The sequence below is a fragment of the Ascaphus truei genome, chromosome 2, assembly GCF_040206685.1.
Source record: "Ascaphus truei isolate aAscTru1 chromosome 2, aAscTru1.hap1, whole genome shotgun sequence".
Lineage (NCBI taxonomy): Eukaryota > Metazoa > Chordata > Amphibia > Anura > Ascaphidae > Ascaphus > Ascaphus truei.
The window spans coordinates 391,506,617-391,524,069 of NC_134484.1; the positions used below are offsets into that span (position 1 = coordinate 391,506,617).

General features: G+C 38.1%; 1 protein-coding gene and 1 long non-coding RNA gene across 3 annotated transcripts in view; one reads left to right on the plus strand and one right to left on the minus strand.

Moving 5' to 3' along the window:
* The window catches only part of VWDE (von Willebrand factor D and EGF domains), a 132,090-nt gene that overhangs the window by 50,021 nt on the left and 64,616 nt on the right, over positions 1-17,453 (plus strand). The window contains exons 12-17 of the mRNA XM_075587233.1: positions 849-1,837; positions 2,446-2,582; positions 5,156-5,311; positions 5,935-6,039; positions 10,354-10,468; positions 12,955-13,205. Coding sequence (XP_075443348.1) covers positions 849-1,837; positions 2,446-2,582; positions 5,156-5,311; positions 5,935-6,039; positions 10,354-10,468; positions 12,955-13,205 — 1,753 coding nt within the window. The remainder of the gene's footprint in view (positions 1-848; positions 1,838-2,445; positions 2,583-5,155; positions 5,312-5,934; positions 6,040-10,353; positions 10,469-12,954; positions 13,206-17,453) is intronic.
* On the minus strand, positions 687-16,248 carry LOC142487625 (uncharacterized). 2 transcript variants are annotated; one of them, XR_012799267.1, is made up of 4 exons: positions 15,908-16,248; positions 14,191-14,453; positions 1,390-1,519; positions 687-1,297 (listed from the first exon to the last, which is right to left on the minus strand). It is a non-coding gene; the product is annotated as an uncharacterized LOC142487625 (long non-coding RNA). The 2 variants fall into 2 exon arrangements; XR_012799266.1 differs by lacking the exons at positions 687-1,297; positions 1,390-1,519 and adding exons at positions 9,706-9,826; positions 10,333-10,424.

Genomic DNA, 17,453 nt, shown 5'->3' on the forward strand with positions numbered 1-17,453 from the left:
ACTGAGCTCACTAGAATAGGGTTAGTGTTTTTTAATTCACTGCGTTATCTTTCAAAACCGCAACATTTTTTGAAGTCTTTCCGTTAGTCCCATCCACTGAAATAGTTTTTTTTATTACTGGAGAGGAGAGAAAGAGAGATACCTGTCACAGAGAAAGAACTGTGAACACGCCCGAGATACCTGGAAAATATGCTGGTTTAAATATGTCAATATATTCAAATGAATAGCATATTTCCCAGGTATCTCGGGTGTTTTCACAGGTACCTCCCCTCTCTTTCTATCTCTCCTTTCCTCCTTCACAGTATAACCCTCCCATTTTGTGATTGATCATTAAAGTAGGACACTTTCAAGCATCCAATTTTAAAAACTAGGGGTTATTTTGCAAGGGTGATGTTTTCATTGTCAGACTTTTTTCTTACTCAAAATGGCTTCTTTGCTCAGTTACCATTCAAAATCATTTGAGTTTACCAGCGCTTTTGCAGGTAATAATCTCCAGAATCATGTGCCTCCTAAAATAATCAATTCCATCATACACCATGAAATGGCATTGACATGTTAAAAAAATAAGGTTTGTCTTCAAAATCTTGCTGTATCCACGTATCTTTCTACGTATAATTAAAAAACATGGAACATTCTATTAACATTATTTTTAACGTTTTTTTTTTACTTCAGCAATAGTTAATATATTTTTTAAACATGTTTCTATTTTATTGCAGTTTGAGTGATACAACAATATTTGTAATTTTAATAAAGTTATTTACAGAAATATGATTTCAATTACATGCAACATTTGGAGTGACCGTTTCTTAATGAAAATGTAACATATTTATTATGTTGTATCCCTACAGAATTTCAGCTGGAGAAAGTTTCTTTGATAAAATGCCATCTTCTCCACCATTTTCCAAAAACATGAAGTACTGCAGCTGCACTGTGGACAAGGATGAGTTGCATCAGTCTCCTAATATTCTCAACACTAATTCTCAAATTAATTATGCCTCTGTTTGCAAAGGCAATGGTAATGTTCACTTATCTACACTGATACCAGGACTGGACGTTACTACTGAGTACATCAATTCCCTTGATATTGTGAGGGATTTAAGGAAGCGTTCAGTTGCGGATATGAGAGATAGTTCTCCGATGATTGACACATATTCCTCGGACCTTGGGCTACATGCGAATCCAAGTGAAGTTAACCTTACTGATCAAGTGTATGAATCAAAAGAAAACTCCATCTCTTGGAAGCAAACTTCAAACTTGAAAACCAGATGGAATATACATAAAATCGATAGCCAAATCCCTAAAGGACAACATGTAAAAAATAGATTCAAACGCCAGAATTATTATGAATATCTTCCAACTTTTCAATATCAAAGCCTTAGCCAAACTGACCTGGAAGGTTTCAGCTACTTTTTCCCAGAAGACCACTCCACAGATACACACCTGGAATTTCTGCCTTCTTGGCCTACCCCATCAGGCCTGACTCATTCGTATGCGTCAGAAATTTGCCAGCAGTCAGTTTCTAACTCAAGCATAGGAAAGTTGTGTATTAATCTTCTTGGAAAACGTTTAATGGATGTACTTGATATGTGCATTATAGATTTATTGTTAAAGGATGACTTGAGCTGGGCCGAAGCTGGTGTAGCCTTACTGGAGAATGAATGTGAAAGAAAACTTTTGGAAATTGGACATTATCGTACAGAAGGCATCTGGAGCCCATTAGACCACATTGTTTTAGCCTTAAAATGCCCTAACCACTGTAGTGGCAATGGGCAATGTATGGATTGGGGGTGCACTTGCTTTCCGGGTTTCAGTTTCTATGACTGTAGCATTTCAGCTGGTAAGTACATAAATTGGTGGGGAGCGCAACATGCCATTTTAAATACAAACATTTCACTATAGTTAAGGAAGTTATTTATATCAAAATGTTTACTGAAAATTGTTATTGATTAAAGAAGTGGTTACCAGTAGATATTGTTTACTGATCGGAAGAGATGTGAAGGCTTTGCAAGATTTTTTTGGCAAGCATTAAACGTCAATATGCGGATCACATGACCCTAAATTCAGGTCATAAGGCTATGTAAAACCGTTTTAGCAAAATTCTGGTGAAATTGGCAACACGTGTGAGCAATGTGACCATTCGTGAAAAAATTACCTAAATGCAAACTTTAAGAGAAATTGCTAAAACACTTCACAAAATACATTTGGAGATATTCACACATCTCTAGTCTAGTGATCAGATGTAAACAGACAATTAACATGCTCAGCTTGAAAATATTCTGTACTGGAAAACAAATATTGAAAACCAAGACCATCATTTATACTTAAGATTAAAATGTAACATGTTTTAATACTCTGTTATCAAACAAATCTAAGTTCTATTTTATTCTTTTAAATTATTAATTATTTCTTTAGTCTTATTTTTTAATGTATTAACTCGTTGTAAAGACCAGGTGCCTGAGATACTGGAGCTTGAAAATGCTGGACTCTGTGATGTTCGGAAATATGATTGCACATCTGTGAGAGTGTTTGGTCTCGGTTTTAAGGAATCATCTCACCTTAAATGTGAATTTACTATGCAGCAGGTATGTACTTCTAAGAGTTTCCATTGCATTCTTGAATGTACGGATTCATTTGTGAAATATTTAATAGGAAATGTTGTGTTCTACTAAATGACCGCAACATACAATGCCCCAGAGTTATCAAAACGCGATCCACTGCATCATACCCAAATCGGCAATATCTGCCATTAATGTCAATGGCAGATATTGCCGATTTGGGAGCGACACAGCAGAACACACTTTGATAACTCCAGGGAAATGTGTCATATAACATACATAGGAAACTTTTGGACATTTTTATTTTATAAGGAAATCTCGGTCATAATTTATCAGTCATTATATGAAATGGATGGTTATGCTTGGTTTAAAGTAAACTTTCAAAAACAGTAACCAAAGAGTTGTCCTGGGTGAACGTCTAAACTGAATTGAATTATGAAGGGATATAAAAACAATCATTTGTACCAACTAAATGTATTAATGTTTGGAGTTGTAAGGTGTGTGACTACAGTACCTTACACTTACTACATTAAAGAAACATGTCAGCACTAAGAAAAGTTTAAGTAATATTTTAGCAACAAAGAAAGGGGAAGAGACAGTCTGATCATAATCCTTAACTTTTTAGACAATGATGTATCTTCATGGTGATAATTGCATATTAGTCATTTTCACTTCTAATCCACCTAAGCCTGAGGTGGAGGTGTAGACTCTGTAGGTATAACAGAATGAGATACAAAATATGGAGAAAACAATACCTACTGAATGAGAGTGCGCAACTCCAGTTGTCCCTACTGTATGTAAAGATGCAGTAGACAGCCATTACCAAGCAGAGATGTGCAGCATTGCACAATTTGTTTGCAAAATCACACAATGCTGTTGCTGTCGGCTCCATTTGGTTAAACGGAGCTGCCCTAAATCGCATGATAAACATAACAATAACATCTGCTACATCTGTATATTCGAAAGGGAGAAGAGATAAGTGATTGTTATCCTGCGTTCGTGGCTGCAATAATGGCTGTTATAGCTGCAGGATTGATTTTGTGATGCACCCAACACTCATGAAAGTACAGTATTCGTGTGCATCATAAATATCACATGTAGAAAGAGAACGTTTGCAAAAAGTAATACTGCTATATTGATAGATGGGTGGTAAGTGGTTTTCTTTCATTTGTGGGTGAATAAATATTTTTTATGTATGCATGCTCCTAATAAAACCTCCACTACGGAATTTTGATAGTGGTAATAGTCACTAACGATAAATATCATCATAATCAGTTGGTGAAAGCTTTGGAGAAAATGACCAGCCATGCTCCAGAATAGTCTTCAAAACAATTAATTGTAACAGGCGCCTACTTAAGTGAATAGTGTCCTATAATAATAATAAATGTAAAATATATAATATAGTAAAGTGACATAAAAATATACTGTTGTGAACTGTGATCTATTAGTGAATGTATTGTGATTAATTAAATCCACCACCCAGTGTGAAGTGATAATGGAAAAGCTGCTTAAAACCCTTTTCAAAGACTGTTCTCTTAGTCTGTTGGATCCCAAAATTCTTCAAAAGTTCAGGGGAGCGCCAGCGTTCACGTCACCGTCATCAAAGAAAATAACAGAAACAGCATGGTGTAGTACAATTTCAACCCCAATGGATACTATATAAGTGAAAGATATTCCACTCACACTTTCCTCCTTTTCATTAAGGCAGTACAGAGACACTCCTCTCTCTGAATGGAGCAATGGATCAGGAACTCCACATGTATAAACCCCTTTGTTAATCTTTTCTTTCCATCCGTGGTTGGTATACCCAGGAAATAATGAAACAATCCATTGCACATTCGTGATGCGGAGTCCTGGCAGCCGGAGATCTTTCTACACAGCCTTTCCGCCATCAACTTCACTCAGCCGGGAGTTACGTGGATGTGAGCCGAGACGCGGAAGTGAGCCTTACAGTGTGTGTACCGGCGAATAGGTTGAACAACAGTCGGGATTTCGTATCACGAACTGCCAATATGTACTGAATGTGAGTGCACATCTATATGCTTTTATTGTTATTGTAATACAATTTGAGATATACTACGCAATTAGTATTTTTCATTATTTCCTGGGTATACCAACCACGGATGGAAAGAAAAGATTAACAAAGGGGTTTATACGTGTAGAGTTCCTGATCCATTGCTCCATTCAGAGAGAGGAGTGTCTCTGTACTGCCTTAATGAAAAGGAGGAAAGTGTGAGTGGATTATCTTTCACTTATATAGTATCCATTCGGGTTGAAACTGTACTACACCATGCTGCTTCTCTTATTTTCTTTCATGACGGTGACGTGAATGCTGGCGCTCCCCTGAACTTTTGAAGAATTTTATGCTCCAGAAGACCCTCATTACAAAATGTTCTAGGGGTTTTCTGTTTTAAGGGTGTAGTCGTGACCTTTATGCGGGTGGTCTCAAATGTATGCTGAATTAAATAATAAAATGAAGTAAACCTTTATTTTTAAGAGTTGCAGCCTTTTCTTGCACCATTTTAAAGTTGTGTCATATGTTTACTTTACAACTGAGCAGTTATGCAATACTGTATATGTGCTTTCTCCTATGCTCCCAGTATAGTGGTGGTAAATGGATCCTTGGTGACCCAATGCGGATGGATGCTGCCTTCAGGAACACCAGGGCTATTGATTGTCAGGTCCCTATAGATGGCCACCAGCCTTATGGCATTGATCAAGTGGATGACAAACCAATTGCAAAGTGGCAAATTAAGGTAACCAGTAAACAATTTCACATGAATAATTGTATGCTATCACTACTTAACAAGGTGAAAGGTAGAAATGATGGGAAAGGAGTACGCGATTAAGACTCGCTCATTTCCATGTTCTGGATGAGGACTAGACTACATTTAGGTAAATTACATCTTATGTGAGAAGTGTCTCAGAGAAGGAACGGGGAGACCACAAATAAGGCCTAAACCCCTTATTTTATAGGCTATGAAGATATTTCCTAGTACTGCTTCATTCACTGTAAATGCATAAGACTACAATTTTCTCCAGTACAAAGAAGCAGCTTTATCATATTGAATAAGAGCCTGACAGAGAGAACCCTAAATATATAGACTGTAAGAGGACTGTGCAGTCCACCTGTTAGTAACTGAGCATGATAAATTGAAGTGGATATGTGAGTTTTTCTCTTTAAACAATACTGTACATCCAAAATTGTTTTCTTATGCTATGCATTATTAAATTATATTGTTTACACAACACATCAAATAGTTTTTTTTTTATGTTTTGCCGTATTCATTTATAGCTTTCACAGAACACATCCAAAATAGTTTTCTTATGTTATGCATTATTAACTTACCATTTTAATTTCATACATATTTACCCACAGGTGACAAACAATGATAATGTCTTTAGCAACTTTAAAACAATGACATTATATGATGGAGCATGCCAAACCTGTGATCCACTGTCGGATGGGCTTTGTACATTAAAGGTAGGTTGTGTATATAATTGTTGAAGTAAAATATGTGTTTTATTTCCTTTAAGATAAAAAAAAATGTATTCCATATAACTTAATGCAGCATTGATAATCCTGGGAGGTACTATTAAATACAGTATGTTATGCATAGCAACACATTTTCCATGTTAGATGTGTATATGTTAATACTGCAATTTTTAGCACCATAAAATGTGTCAATCATTAACTATGCTGTCATTTATCATATAGAAAAATGTAAGAAACGTGTATAGCAAGTTTGCCTGTTTCGCGTGTTTATTTGTGTCTTTAATATTCATGTTCATGAATAGTAATTTCCGAGACTTGAAGTTAATGTAGACTAGTGTAGTTTGGCTCCACCTGCTGTTTGCTAAAAGATAATGTAAAAATCAGGTACAGAATAGTGAATCTTTCATTCTAATGTATATTAGACAGAAGGAGATACGGTACATATAGATTTAAGGTCTGTGCAAACCTGTGTAAGCTACTGATTATATATATATATATATATATATATATATATATATATATATATATATATATATATATATATATATATATATATATATATATATATATATATATATATATATATATATATATATAGCTAATTTTATTTTTTAGATTTGATTTATGGCACTTTTTTGGGGGATGAGGATTTATAACAAGTGCTTAAGCCCACCCCTACCTTAATTATCAGAAGATCAAATAATATGAGTCATGCTAGTGTACAGTAATTTGCTGGCACCCAAAAGAACTGTTTCTCCAAAAGCAAAAACACAGGCACATTTAGACGCCATGGCTGTAAAGTCCCTTTGTATCTCTTGCAAAGTCATTCAAGAACTGAGACAACAGCAGACAATAAACTATTAGAGATTATATCAACTGCCACTCCAGACATCATTTATATGGCAGTATGCGAGTGCAACAAAAAATATGTAGGCAAAACAAAGAGACAGAAAACCATCTACCCCACAGGACTTAATGAGGGTTTCATCTACTCACCTTTTATATGGACTAAAAAAGGGAGTTAACATAATTGAGTGTATTTTATAATCTATAATTTGGTATCACCATGTGAACATATATCTCTATCTTTACTTTATCTTTATACAGTATATATATATATATTATATATTTATTTATTTATTTATTTATTTGTTTTCTCCTATCCAGTTGTAAGATTTCATCTACCTGATCCAGCTAACAGGGTTCAAGCAAGACCACCTGCATTAGATCTTATTATTCTCCCATTAAACACAATCTGTGTATCAATATTATCTTACTATTGGTACTATTGATAATTTCCCACTGTATTCACTTATTGTGAAACAAAAATATACTGTATTCCCCTGCCAGTCAATATATAATAGATATGAAGTTCATATTTGTATTTTCTATATATCATTTTTCCTATTATGTTACACCCATTTATATATTTTTATTTATAAAATGTTTTACCAGGGAGGAATACATGGAGAAAGGGGGAGAGGTGGGGGTGTAGGAGAGGGAGAGGTGGGGTGTGAGAGAGGGCGGGGGAGAGTTGGGGGTTTAAGAGAGGGAGGGATATAAGAGAGGGAGGGGGAGAGGTAGAGTGTAAGAGAGAGAGGGAGGTGGGGGAAGTGTTGTGAGGGAGAAGGAGAGGTGGCAGTGTAAGAGTGAGAGACAGGGGAAATACATGGGGGGAGGGAGAGGATGCAAGGGTATTTGTGAGAAGGGGATATAAATAGAAGGGGTGAGAGAGCGAGGAGTTGTGTAAGTGGGGAGTGTATTAGAAAGAGGGGGGAGGGGCTTGCAAGGCCACCAGCATGAGTGGAAACTCTAGTCCTGGTCCATGAAAGCAGTCAGGCATGTACTCCTGGCATGCTTCTAGCATTGGAGAAAATGAGGGAGATCACTTAATCTTCCTTTCAAATGAAATAACTCCGCTTATATTGCATGATTTATCTGTGGATTATGATACTGTAGACTACCCTTTTCTCCTTCATATTCTCCATGATAAAACTCTATCCAGGATTTCCTCTTACGGTACCTCTCCCATAGTACATACAGTATCTCTTGCCAACTCTTCCTTTGTTGATCTCTCTGTGGGTGTACCCTGGGGTCTGTCTTCGGACCTCTTTTCTCTATACACGCTCTCTAGGTGACCTTATCACAATTGTTGGCTTCAAATATCACATCCATGCTGTCGTCACTCAAATTTACTTTTCAATCCCAGACCTTACACCAGCTGTCCAGAAAACTCTCTTAGCAATTTCATCATGGATGACCTTCAACTAAGAATGTCAAAGACGGTGCTGCTCATACTTCCTCCCAAGCCTTGCCCTATTGCCACTTCCCCAATAACTTTCAATAGCGATATCTTACACACAGTATCAGAAGCCCGCTGCCTAGATGTCACATCTGATTCTTCTCTGATATTCTACTCTCACATTCATCCGTCAGTTTTTAGTCTATAAGATAACTCTCCATGTTTCCCCAATATTATGTAACCCTTATTCTTTGTTCTGTAAAACATGATATAATATGTTGGTTTTGTTGTCAAAGTTTCTTGAAAATGCTAAATAAACAGTAATATTTATCTTTTTAAAGATACCGTCTTTGCTCTGTCACTGAACTGCTAAAACTCATGTGCATGCCCTTATTTTCTCTCTCCTATTCTAAACTTCTACTGTCTGGCTTGTTATCTCACCTACAATCTATGCTGTACGCTGCTGCTATGATCACTTCACACACTCCCAAATCTGTCTCCACTTCTATCCTGCTAGAATCTCTCTCCTGGCTTCCTATTATTTTCAGCACTCTCTCTCTCTCTCTCTCTCTCTCTCTCTCTCTCTCACACTCTCACACTCTCACACTCTCACACTCTCACACTCTCACACTCTCACACTATCACACTCTCACACTTTCACACTCTCACTCTCACACTCTTCTGTCCCTCCTTATACAGTATCTCAGCCATGATTTTTCACTCTATCCCTGCTTGCGTCTTGCCTTCCCCTCAACAATGTGTTCTGTCTACCCCTATTACATCTAAACCAATCTCCCACCTAAAGCTTTTCTCACTTGTTGTCCGAGACCTCTAGAATGCACTTCTCAATATCCTTTAAGCACTTTCTCTCTCTACCTTCAAGGCCAAAGCATGTCAGTAGCTCCAAAATACTTATTCCTTGCATACATGATAATACCTTCTTACTGTCTCTGTAGGGTCTCCCTACACATCATTTTGATTGTTAGGGTTATGTAGGGAGGGGCAGCAACTCCTTTTCCTAATGTTATATTTATGTTTGGAAGCGCTTTTTCCCATTATGTCTCATTATTTTGTTGCATTTATTAGGGCTGTTATATACTGTGTGCGGCCATGCGCGCGCGCACGTGCCGCACACGTTTTGTGTATATACTGTGCGCGACTGTGTGTGTGCATGTGTGTGTATGTGTATATATGTGTATATATATATGTGTGTGTGTATGTGTGTGTGTGTTTTAAAATAAATAAATAAAACCTGAAATAATTTTTACATACATACATAAATACATACACACACATATACACTCATATACACTCATATCCTTACATTTTCAGCGGTGGTAGCGGCGCGATTTCTTTCTTTTTTTCTTCTTTCCCCCTGTCGGCTGGTTCTACTCTCCTTGCCGTGCGCGCACGCGGCGCCATTATAGAAATGCTGACTAACATCAGCCAACTAAAATTCCGTGCGCGCTCGCATGGCGTAGCGCATGCCCAGCACTATAGAACGGGCCTTAAGCGCTATGTACAGGGATGGCACTATACAAATAAAGATTTACATAATTTTAAATAATTTCATTTGTTTAAGTTAGTTACTTATCCATGAATTCCCCTGCTACATAGTGAGAGATATCCATTATGTGCAGGACAGCATGAACCCAGCTTTGGATCCGGTCAGGTCTGTGACGTATTGAAGATTTCCCCAGTGAAAAACAGTGGGTCACCTTCTACTAAAGTTTTTATTGGGTTCATAACTCTGATGGAGCAGTGAAAATGATCTCTCCCAAAAGAACAAGCAGAAAATATTTCTGGAACGCCATAATGGCCTCTGTGTGATATATCCATTGTAAAGGTCAGGAAAAGTCGTAAGAAAAGCAAAAGGTTAAAAAACACCACTAACTCTTTCTACAAGCAATTCCCAAACAGGAGCAAAATTATAGTAATATACTTTGATTTATTGACACTAAGAGACCCATGTCTAAAATGACAATTTAGTGCAAATGTAAGCCAAAACATCTATTTCTCAAACTTGATTTATTACCTACTTTTTTGTCTTTGTTTCATAGAAGAAAACTTGTAACATAGATGGACTCTGCTATGGTGAAGGGGATCCCAATCCTACCAGCCCTTGCTTGCTCTGCAAACCAAACTTCTCAAAGTTAACTTGGTCTGTCACTGAAAGTAAGTTCTGCTTTTCTGTATTTACATTGTATTTGTTTTAGTAAGTAAGTTTTTGCTGTAACTGACAATTAGTTTATTTAACATTATTTCCTTAATATTTGTCTGGTTTACAGAAAAAAAAGTGTATATATATATATATATATATATATATATATATATATATATATATATATATATATGTATGTATGTATGTATGTATGTATGTATATATATATATATATATATATATATATATGTATATATATATATATATATATATATTAGAAAAAAGAAAAGAAAAAGCGCCTGATCGTTGTGTAAAATCAGATATAAAGGTTTTAATTTGCCATGAACAGACGATTGCCAACTCACACTTTGTCAGTGAAATAAAAGCAGTTTATGGGACCAGCCCATGCACCAGACCGATGTCCAAATCTCACAGCCATCCTCCGTCTGCATACGGTTACTGCCACTGTAATTAGGCCTTGCTGTTGTCGGTGCTGCCGTTCCAACCTCTCTCCGTCAATCCGGACAGGATACCTAGGGGCCTATGCAGAGAGCAGCAAATTTAAAAAATGGCGAATTTAGTAAAAAGTAGCTTTTTTGGAGAGTTTTATTCTCCATATGCAGAAAAGTGCGAATTCTGCTATGTTTAACATGGATGCGTGTGGCGAGTTTAAATTGGCGAGATGCGCGCTTCAGAAACGTGTAAAAACAAATTCGCGCCTTTTTTTTCCCATTGCAATGGCCGCGAGCGGCAGCTTCTTGCCAATTTTTTCTGGCGAGGCAAAAAGGAGACAATCGCGCCATTTTATTGGCGCGAACAGCCGCTAGATGCCGTTCGCGGCTCTCTGCATTAGGATATTTTTAAAACTGGCGAGATTGAGGTTCTCGCCAGCCGCGAGGCGAGTTTTACAAATAGAAAAGAAAAATTGGCGCGTTTTTCGGAACTCGCCATTTTCTGCTGTTTTCTGCGCGATTTTCTCCAAAAAATGGCGAATTTCGAAATAGCGCTGCTCTCTGCATAGGCCCCCTGGTGTTTGCGGCTGCACTCGAACTTCCAGCAATCACAAAGCAGGAGAGTCCTGAACTGACGTCTTTGCTCCGGATGGAGGGATATACAAAATAAGTTAAATATAAGAAGGGTGTTAATCAAGGGAAAAATCTGACTGCCATTACTGGAGGCAAGATGGAATTTATTTATTCCTCATATGTGACACAATTGGCTATTTACTGTGTTTTTTTTGTTAGCCTTCATCGGGATTAATATAAATAAAAAAGAGTATGAGTATTTCCGTTAACTACCCAGTAGGTTGAACTGAATCGACGTATGTCTTTTTTTTAACATAACCTACTAAGTAACTATATAACTATTGATATGTAACACATTTATACATTTAAGCATATACTGTATACCATTATTGCACTTTTTAAGTATTAAAGTATTAAAGTAACAGTGCCACCTCCTATGCCACTTCTTGTAACTGACGGAATAGATGGCAGGTAAAATGACACTATTTCTTTTCTTTGTTATTCAGTGAATAATACCGTATGAGCGAAAATTTGCTTTTATTAAAAGTAATGTGAGCTGTGATTAAAAAACATTTGAAAACCCCTGGTCTTAATTTTTTTTAAATTTATTTATTTTTACAAATGACTACCCTATGATATATAATATACACTCACGATTTGATTACTGTAAGCTGCCACGGGTGCACAGCCTTCCATAGTATCTAGAGGAATATAAATCAAATGTGATCGGCACTCCAGTTGTTTTGTGCAATAAATTACAAACTGCGGTACTAGCCAAGCATAACAATTTTTGTAATATCCTGGGAAAAGCTGCTAATTCCTAACATTATACAAGTGGATAACAGTGTACCACATTTTAAAACCTCCACTGTGTTTTTATGTTTTCTAAGGATTAAACCATGCTCACAATTGTCCTGAATGATTGGGAATCATAATGTTAAGTTGCAATTTACATGTTTTTGATATGAACACAATATTTTCACTCTATCAGACAAATACTGTAATACAGTGATCCATAATATTATCTTATATGACTAGAGCAGTGTGGTTCTCAAACCTCCTATTAAGACCCAAAGTCAGACCGGGTTTCTGAGGCAAGCAGTCAACATTCTAATTATATGCATTCACCTAGGAGCAAGTGCATAGGTTATTCCTAAAACCCGGTGTAGCCAGTTGTCTGTGAGGAGAGATTTGAGAAACACTGAGACGTGAAGAGCATGAGAAATACAGTCAGCACAAAGGTTCATGGTTGTTCCAGTTCATTTTGTGAATGTTTGTGCAAATGTAATAAGGCATTTGCAATTTTCACAGCTTTATCAAAATGTATAAATGTTCAAAACATGTCAGTTTTGCATTCGCGCAAAAGTTCTGTTTGTCTTCATTAGCTATTGTACTGTATGTACATAAGCTACTTACTTTGCTTTTATATCCAATTAGTGCAAACACTGATAACACAAGAAAATATCTCGTTTCAGATAATCAGCCTCCTGTGGTTCATTCTTTACCTGACAGACTACAGACATTTCACAGTGAGAACTTTGTGTATCAGTTTATGGGCTCAGACCCAGAAGGCTCTGCCATTCTTTTCACATTAGACTCTGCTCCTGACGGTGCCAGTTTATCACCTGGAGGACTCCTTATATGGAAAGCTATGTCACAAAGTACACAGAGATTTTCATTATCTGTAACCGATGACTGCAATGCCACAACAAAGATAACAGTGGAGGTATGATACCTGTTAATTCAAAGTTTCATATCTACTGTAGCTATATTTTCTTCTTCAGTTGTACAAGTTCATCATAGTTATGATGTATTTAGATGGCAATCGATGTAGCTTACTAAAAACTCAGAGCACGTGGAAAAAAATATAAATAAATGTACAGGAAAAAGATTTTTAAAGTAAATTCCCGTTTTACAAGCATTATTGTGATGCTTTAAAAATATAAATTTTCAAATAAAAAACTATAAGAATATTACTTATGGCTCTTAACATCTAACTGCTTGTTTAAAATATTGGCACAGTGGCACAAACAAGTTGGGGTTTCTCCATCCACCATGAAACTGAGATAGAGGGAACTGGACTCATTGCTGCTTATAATACCTTTTTAAAGAAACAACTTGTGTATTCTACATATCTGTAGTTGTACTTAAGATTTTTTAACCTCGTAAATATTATTTAAAGAAGAGAATTGTGATTCCAAAGCTCATACAGTTACATTTATGAATAACCGTTATGCTGATTCATTAACCCTCTCAGTGTCAAAATGTCTGTGGCCACTGAGTGTCAGACATTTTGACATGAGGACACACCAACTGCAGTTTCTTGGCCGAAAGTGGAAGTCCTCCTTTTTTATTTAGATTGCTGCAATGTCACTTCAAAAGCAATGCAAGTGATCAGTGAAAGGAAAGAGCAAACACCTATCTGTGCTGGTTCTTGTGACATTTCCTCGACTTCGTAAGGCAGCAAAGATAACAGTGCCCGTGTTCACTTATTTGACCAGACCAGTCTTAAATCTACATTACCAGTAGAGGGAAAGTAAAGGCATGAAATACAATTTATACTAACAGGTGCTTTTCTTTAAGACACATTAATAATAATAACCTTCATTTAGTGCTTTTCTCCAAATGGGACTCAACATGCTTCACAATGGCAGCACAGTACGCAGCACATACGACTGTTACAGACACAGTCTCTGCCCAGACCAGCTTACCTATGTTTTTGGTGCCTGGGGAACAGGGAGATGAAGTGACACAAGGTCACAAGGAGCTGACACCAGGGTCCCTGATCCAGTCCCGTTATTTACAGTCAGTGTCTTTACTCACTGAGCCACTGGCCCATTCACTTCAGTAGGCGTTAAGATGTCTTCTAGCGTTGGAAGGGACCTCATGGAGTAGCACTGCTTAGTATTTATGGCTCTTAATCTAGGTCTTGACTTTTTATGGAGAACCAATGAAGAAGCACCACACGATGGACCTTAATCACCCAAAATAATAAAGGATTTTGTTGTTAAAAGCAGTATTTTACCACATTGACAGTTTGTTCTGCACAGATAGCAATGTGGTTATATGTATGAAGGCAAACATTTTGTAATTCTGGGGCAAAAATCTGAATCATACAGTATGTATCAAAAGGAGAAACCCGATACACAAGACAGAACATTTGTTTGACTAAACAAGACAAATATAATATACCTATCTATACTTACACGTATGGATATAAGATTAAACTTAATTAGCCCATTAATGCATTAGTGGAATAGATTAAAGCTTTATGAAATGCAAATATTACAATTATTAGTCTAAATTAGTTTAGAATTAATTTGATTTAAGCATTTTCATCACAGAGTCCTCCCTGTCCCCTGTTGACAGTAAATTCAATACATTTGTGAATGAGTTCTAGACAATTAGGGACATTTTCATAGTAAACCTCCCATCTGAACATAGCTATTGACCTATTTGTTTGAGCTATCAGTTGGGAAATGGAAGGAGAGCTATGCCTAATCCAACAATCCATAATACACTTTTTTGCCGATTGGAGGGTCAGATCTATCAAGGCTTGATCTGGATTTGATGGTGTAAACCAGGGAGTCATGAAACAAAACAGAAGATGTTTATAATCTGTAATTACTGTAGTTTCCGATTTAACAGATTTCCCAAGAGTTGCGTGGTTTTTAGTCGAGAAATATCTTACATACCATATTCCCACATATAATGTACGGCATGAAGTTAGCAGCAGCACATTTATATTTAGGACAATTAGTTGGTATATCTGGTCTAAATATTTTTGGTTTTGCGGGGCTAACATAATCTCTGTTAAGGATCTCAAATTGCTTTTCATGCAGATGTACTGCCGGTGTTGCTTTTGTTTTGTCTATTGTAAGACTGCAAAACCAGATTCCAGTCTGGGAGGTCTGGGTAATCTCTCTTCCAATTAAGTGTAACCCTCTTTCCTGTTGACTAGACAGGCTACTGATACTGTATATACCTGCTGGTTCACCGAGATCTGAGCCTCCGCTAACTGGGAGCGCCTCCACTTGCCCAGGATCCCCTAGATGTGAGATTCCCCTGGACAAGAACAATAATAACAAACCACAAGTATATGTAGCAGTTTACTATATATATATATATATACGTTGGGCCTAATAACACATATGCATGAAATAACATTAGCGAACATACACACTTATATGGCAGTTATAAGCTTGAATGACATATACACATATAAGAATGATATAGCTGTATACCAGTAGTTCAGAGTGCACCCACTGTGCAAGTGTCCCTTCCCCACCACCGTGTGCACCCCACACCGTGTCCAATGTACTGGACCAGTCCCTTGGTCACTTAACCTTTAGTGTCCCCAAGAAACCCACCCCCCAAGGCGGGATCAGCGCCTGTAGGTACCGGTGTTGGTGCATTTTATAATAATACCTGCCGGGCGCTCCAGCACCCGGTCGCTGATACTTCAAAAAGGATCCGCAGATCCAGCGTCGTCTCTCACGAGTAGTTCCTCACTGTCAGGGAGGTCTCTCACGAGGCTTGACGCCGCAATGCAGTCTGATCCCAAACTACAGATCACCTTGTAGCTCAGGAAGATGCTGTGTCCCTGACTGCTACTATCAGTACATGGTAAAGTCCCTATCTAGGGCTGTTCCCTGCAATACCACAAGCTGGTGACGACTCAGGGCCTGCGCTGGGGCCTTGGAGAATATTCTGGCCTATGCAGTGGGTCACTGACCCCCTGCACTATGCACCTCCTCTCCCCTTGCCTCCCAGCACCAACTGACACCAACTGCCTGTTTTCTCCAGCACGCGGAATGTTTCAGAATCAGAGAACAGAGAGTTCTGACAACCCCATTGGCTGCTGTGATCACCTGGTATCCCAACTCCCTGAGGCTCATGGGACTTGTAGTCCCACACAGAGCGTTCCCTGGTAATGGCCACCGCTGGGGATGCTCCTATCTAAAATGGCCACCTCTCCTGTATCACTGTGCATGCGCAACTCTATCTGTAGGGGCCGCCGCAACTATCGCGCTACTGCACATGCGCGAATCGCGCATAACATGACGGTGCCCTGAGCCAATACCGCCGGGAGTCCCCGGTGCCGCGGCCACCCCGACAGCTCCCACTAGCACCAGGGTAAGAAGGGGTGGTACCGGAGGACCTGGCTAAATAAGTATAATTTTTTCTTTTGACAAATCTGTTGCAGTTTGTTTTGCCACAGAATTGAACAACTTTTTCCCTAATACAGTGTTTCTCAACCAGTGTGCCAGGGAATCCTGCTGTGCCTTGACCCTCTGCCTAGGGTGTTGTGTCCTAATGGGAAAAACTCAGCTGGCTGTTCAGTGGTCAACTCCCATGCTGCCTGGAGATGTAGAGGTTGCAATCTGCCTCTCATCTCTCAGCCCAGCACAGAGGGAAGAGGAGCCTCTTCATCTCCAGACAGCACATGATGCACCCACTGAGCAGCTGACATTTTTGAGGTGTGTGGGAAGGTGAGATAAAAGAGAGACGTGAAGGCTTTGTGTGAGGAGGAGAGTGTGATAGATTTGTATGATGGGGGAGGGGTAATGGCTTGGTGTGGGGAAGCTAGTGATTTTTGTGGGGTGGGGGAAGGCGTATTGTGTAAATAAGAAGAAGGGTTGAATGTGGTGTTTATGATTAAGAAACAGAGGTTTGCTGTCTGAGAAGGGGGATAAAAAGTTGAGTATTGTGTGGTGAGTGTGCATATGAAAAGGAGGGTGTGTGTGTGTTATGTGTAATCGAGGAGGGGAGTGAGTGAGGTCTGAAAAGCAGGGGGTGCCACAAAATGTTAAAAACCCTTCAGGGGAACCCCTGCTCAAAAAAAGTTGAGAACCACTGCCCTAATACAATGTTAAATATATATATTTATATATTCTTTCTGTTGTAAATCTATATGTGACAGCATTTATATACAGTATATATTAACTTGATTATTGATTATCTGTTAAATAAA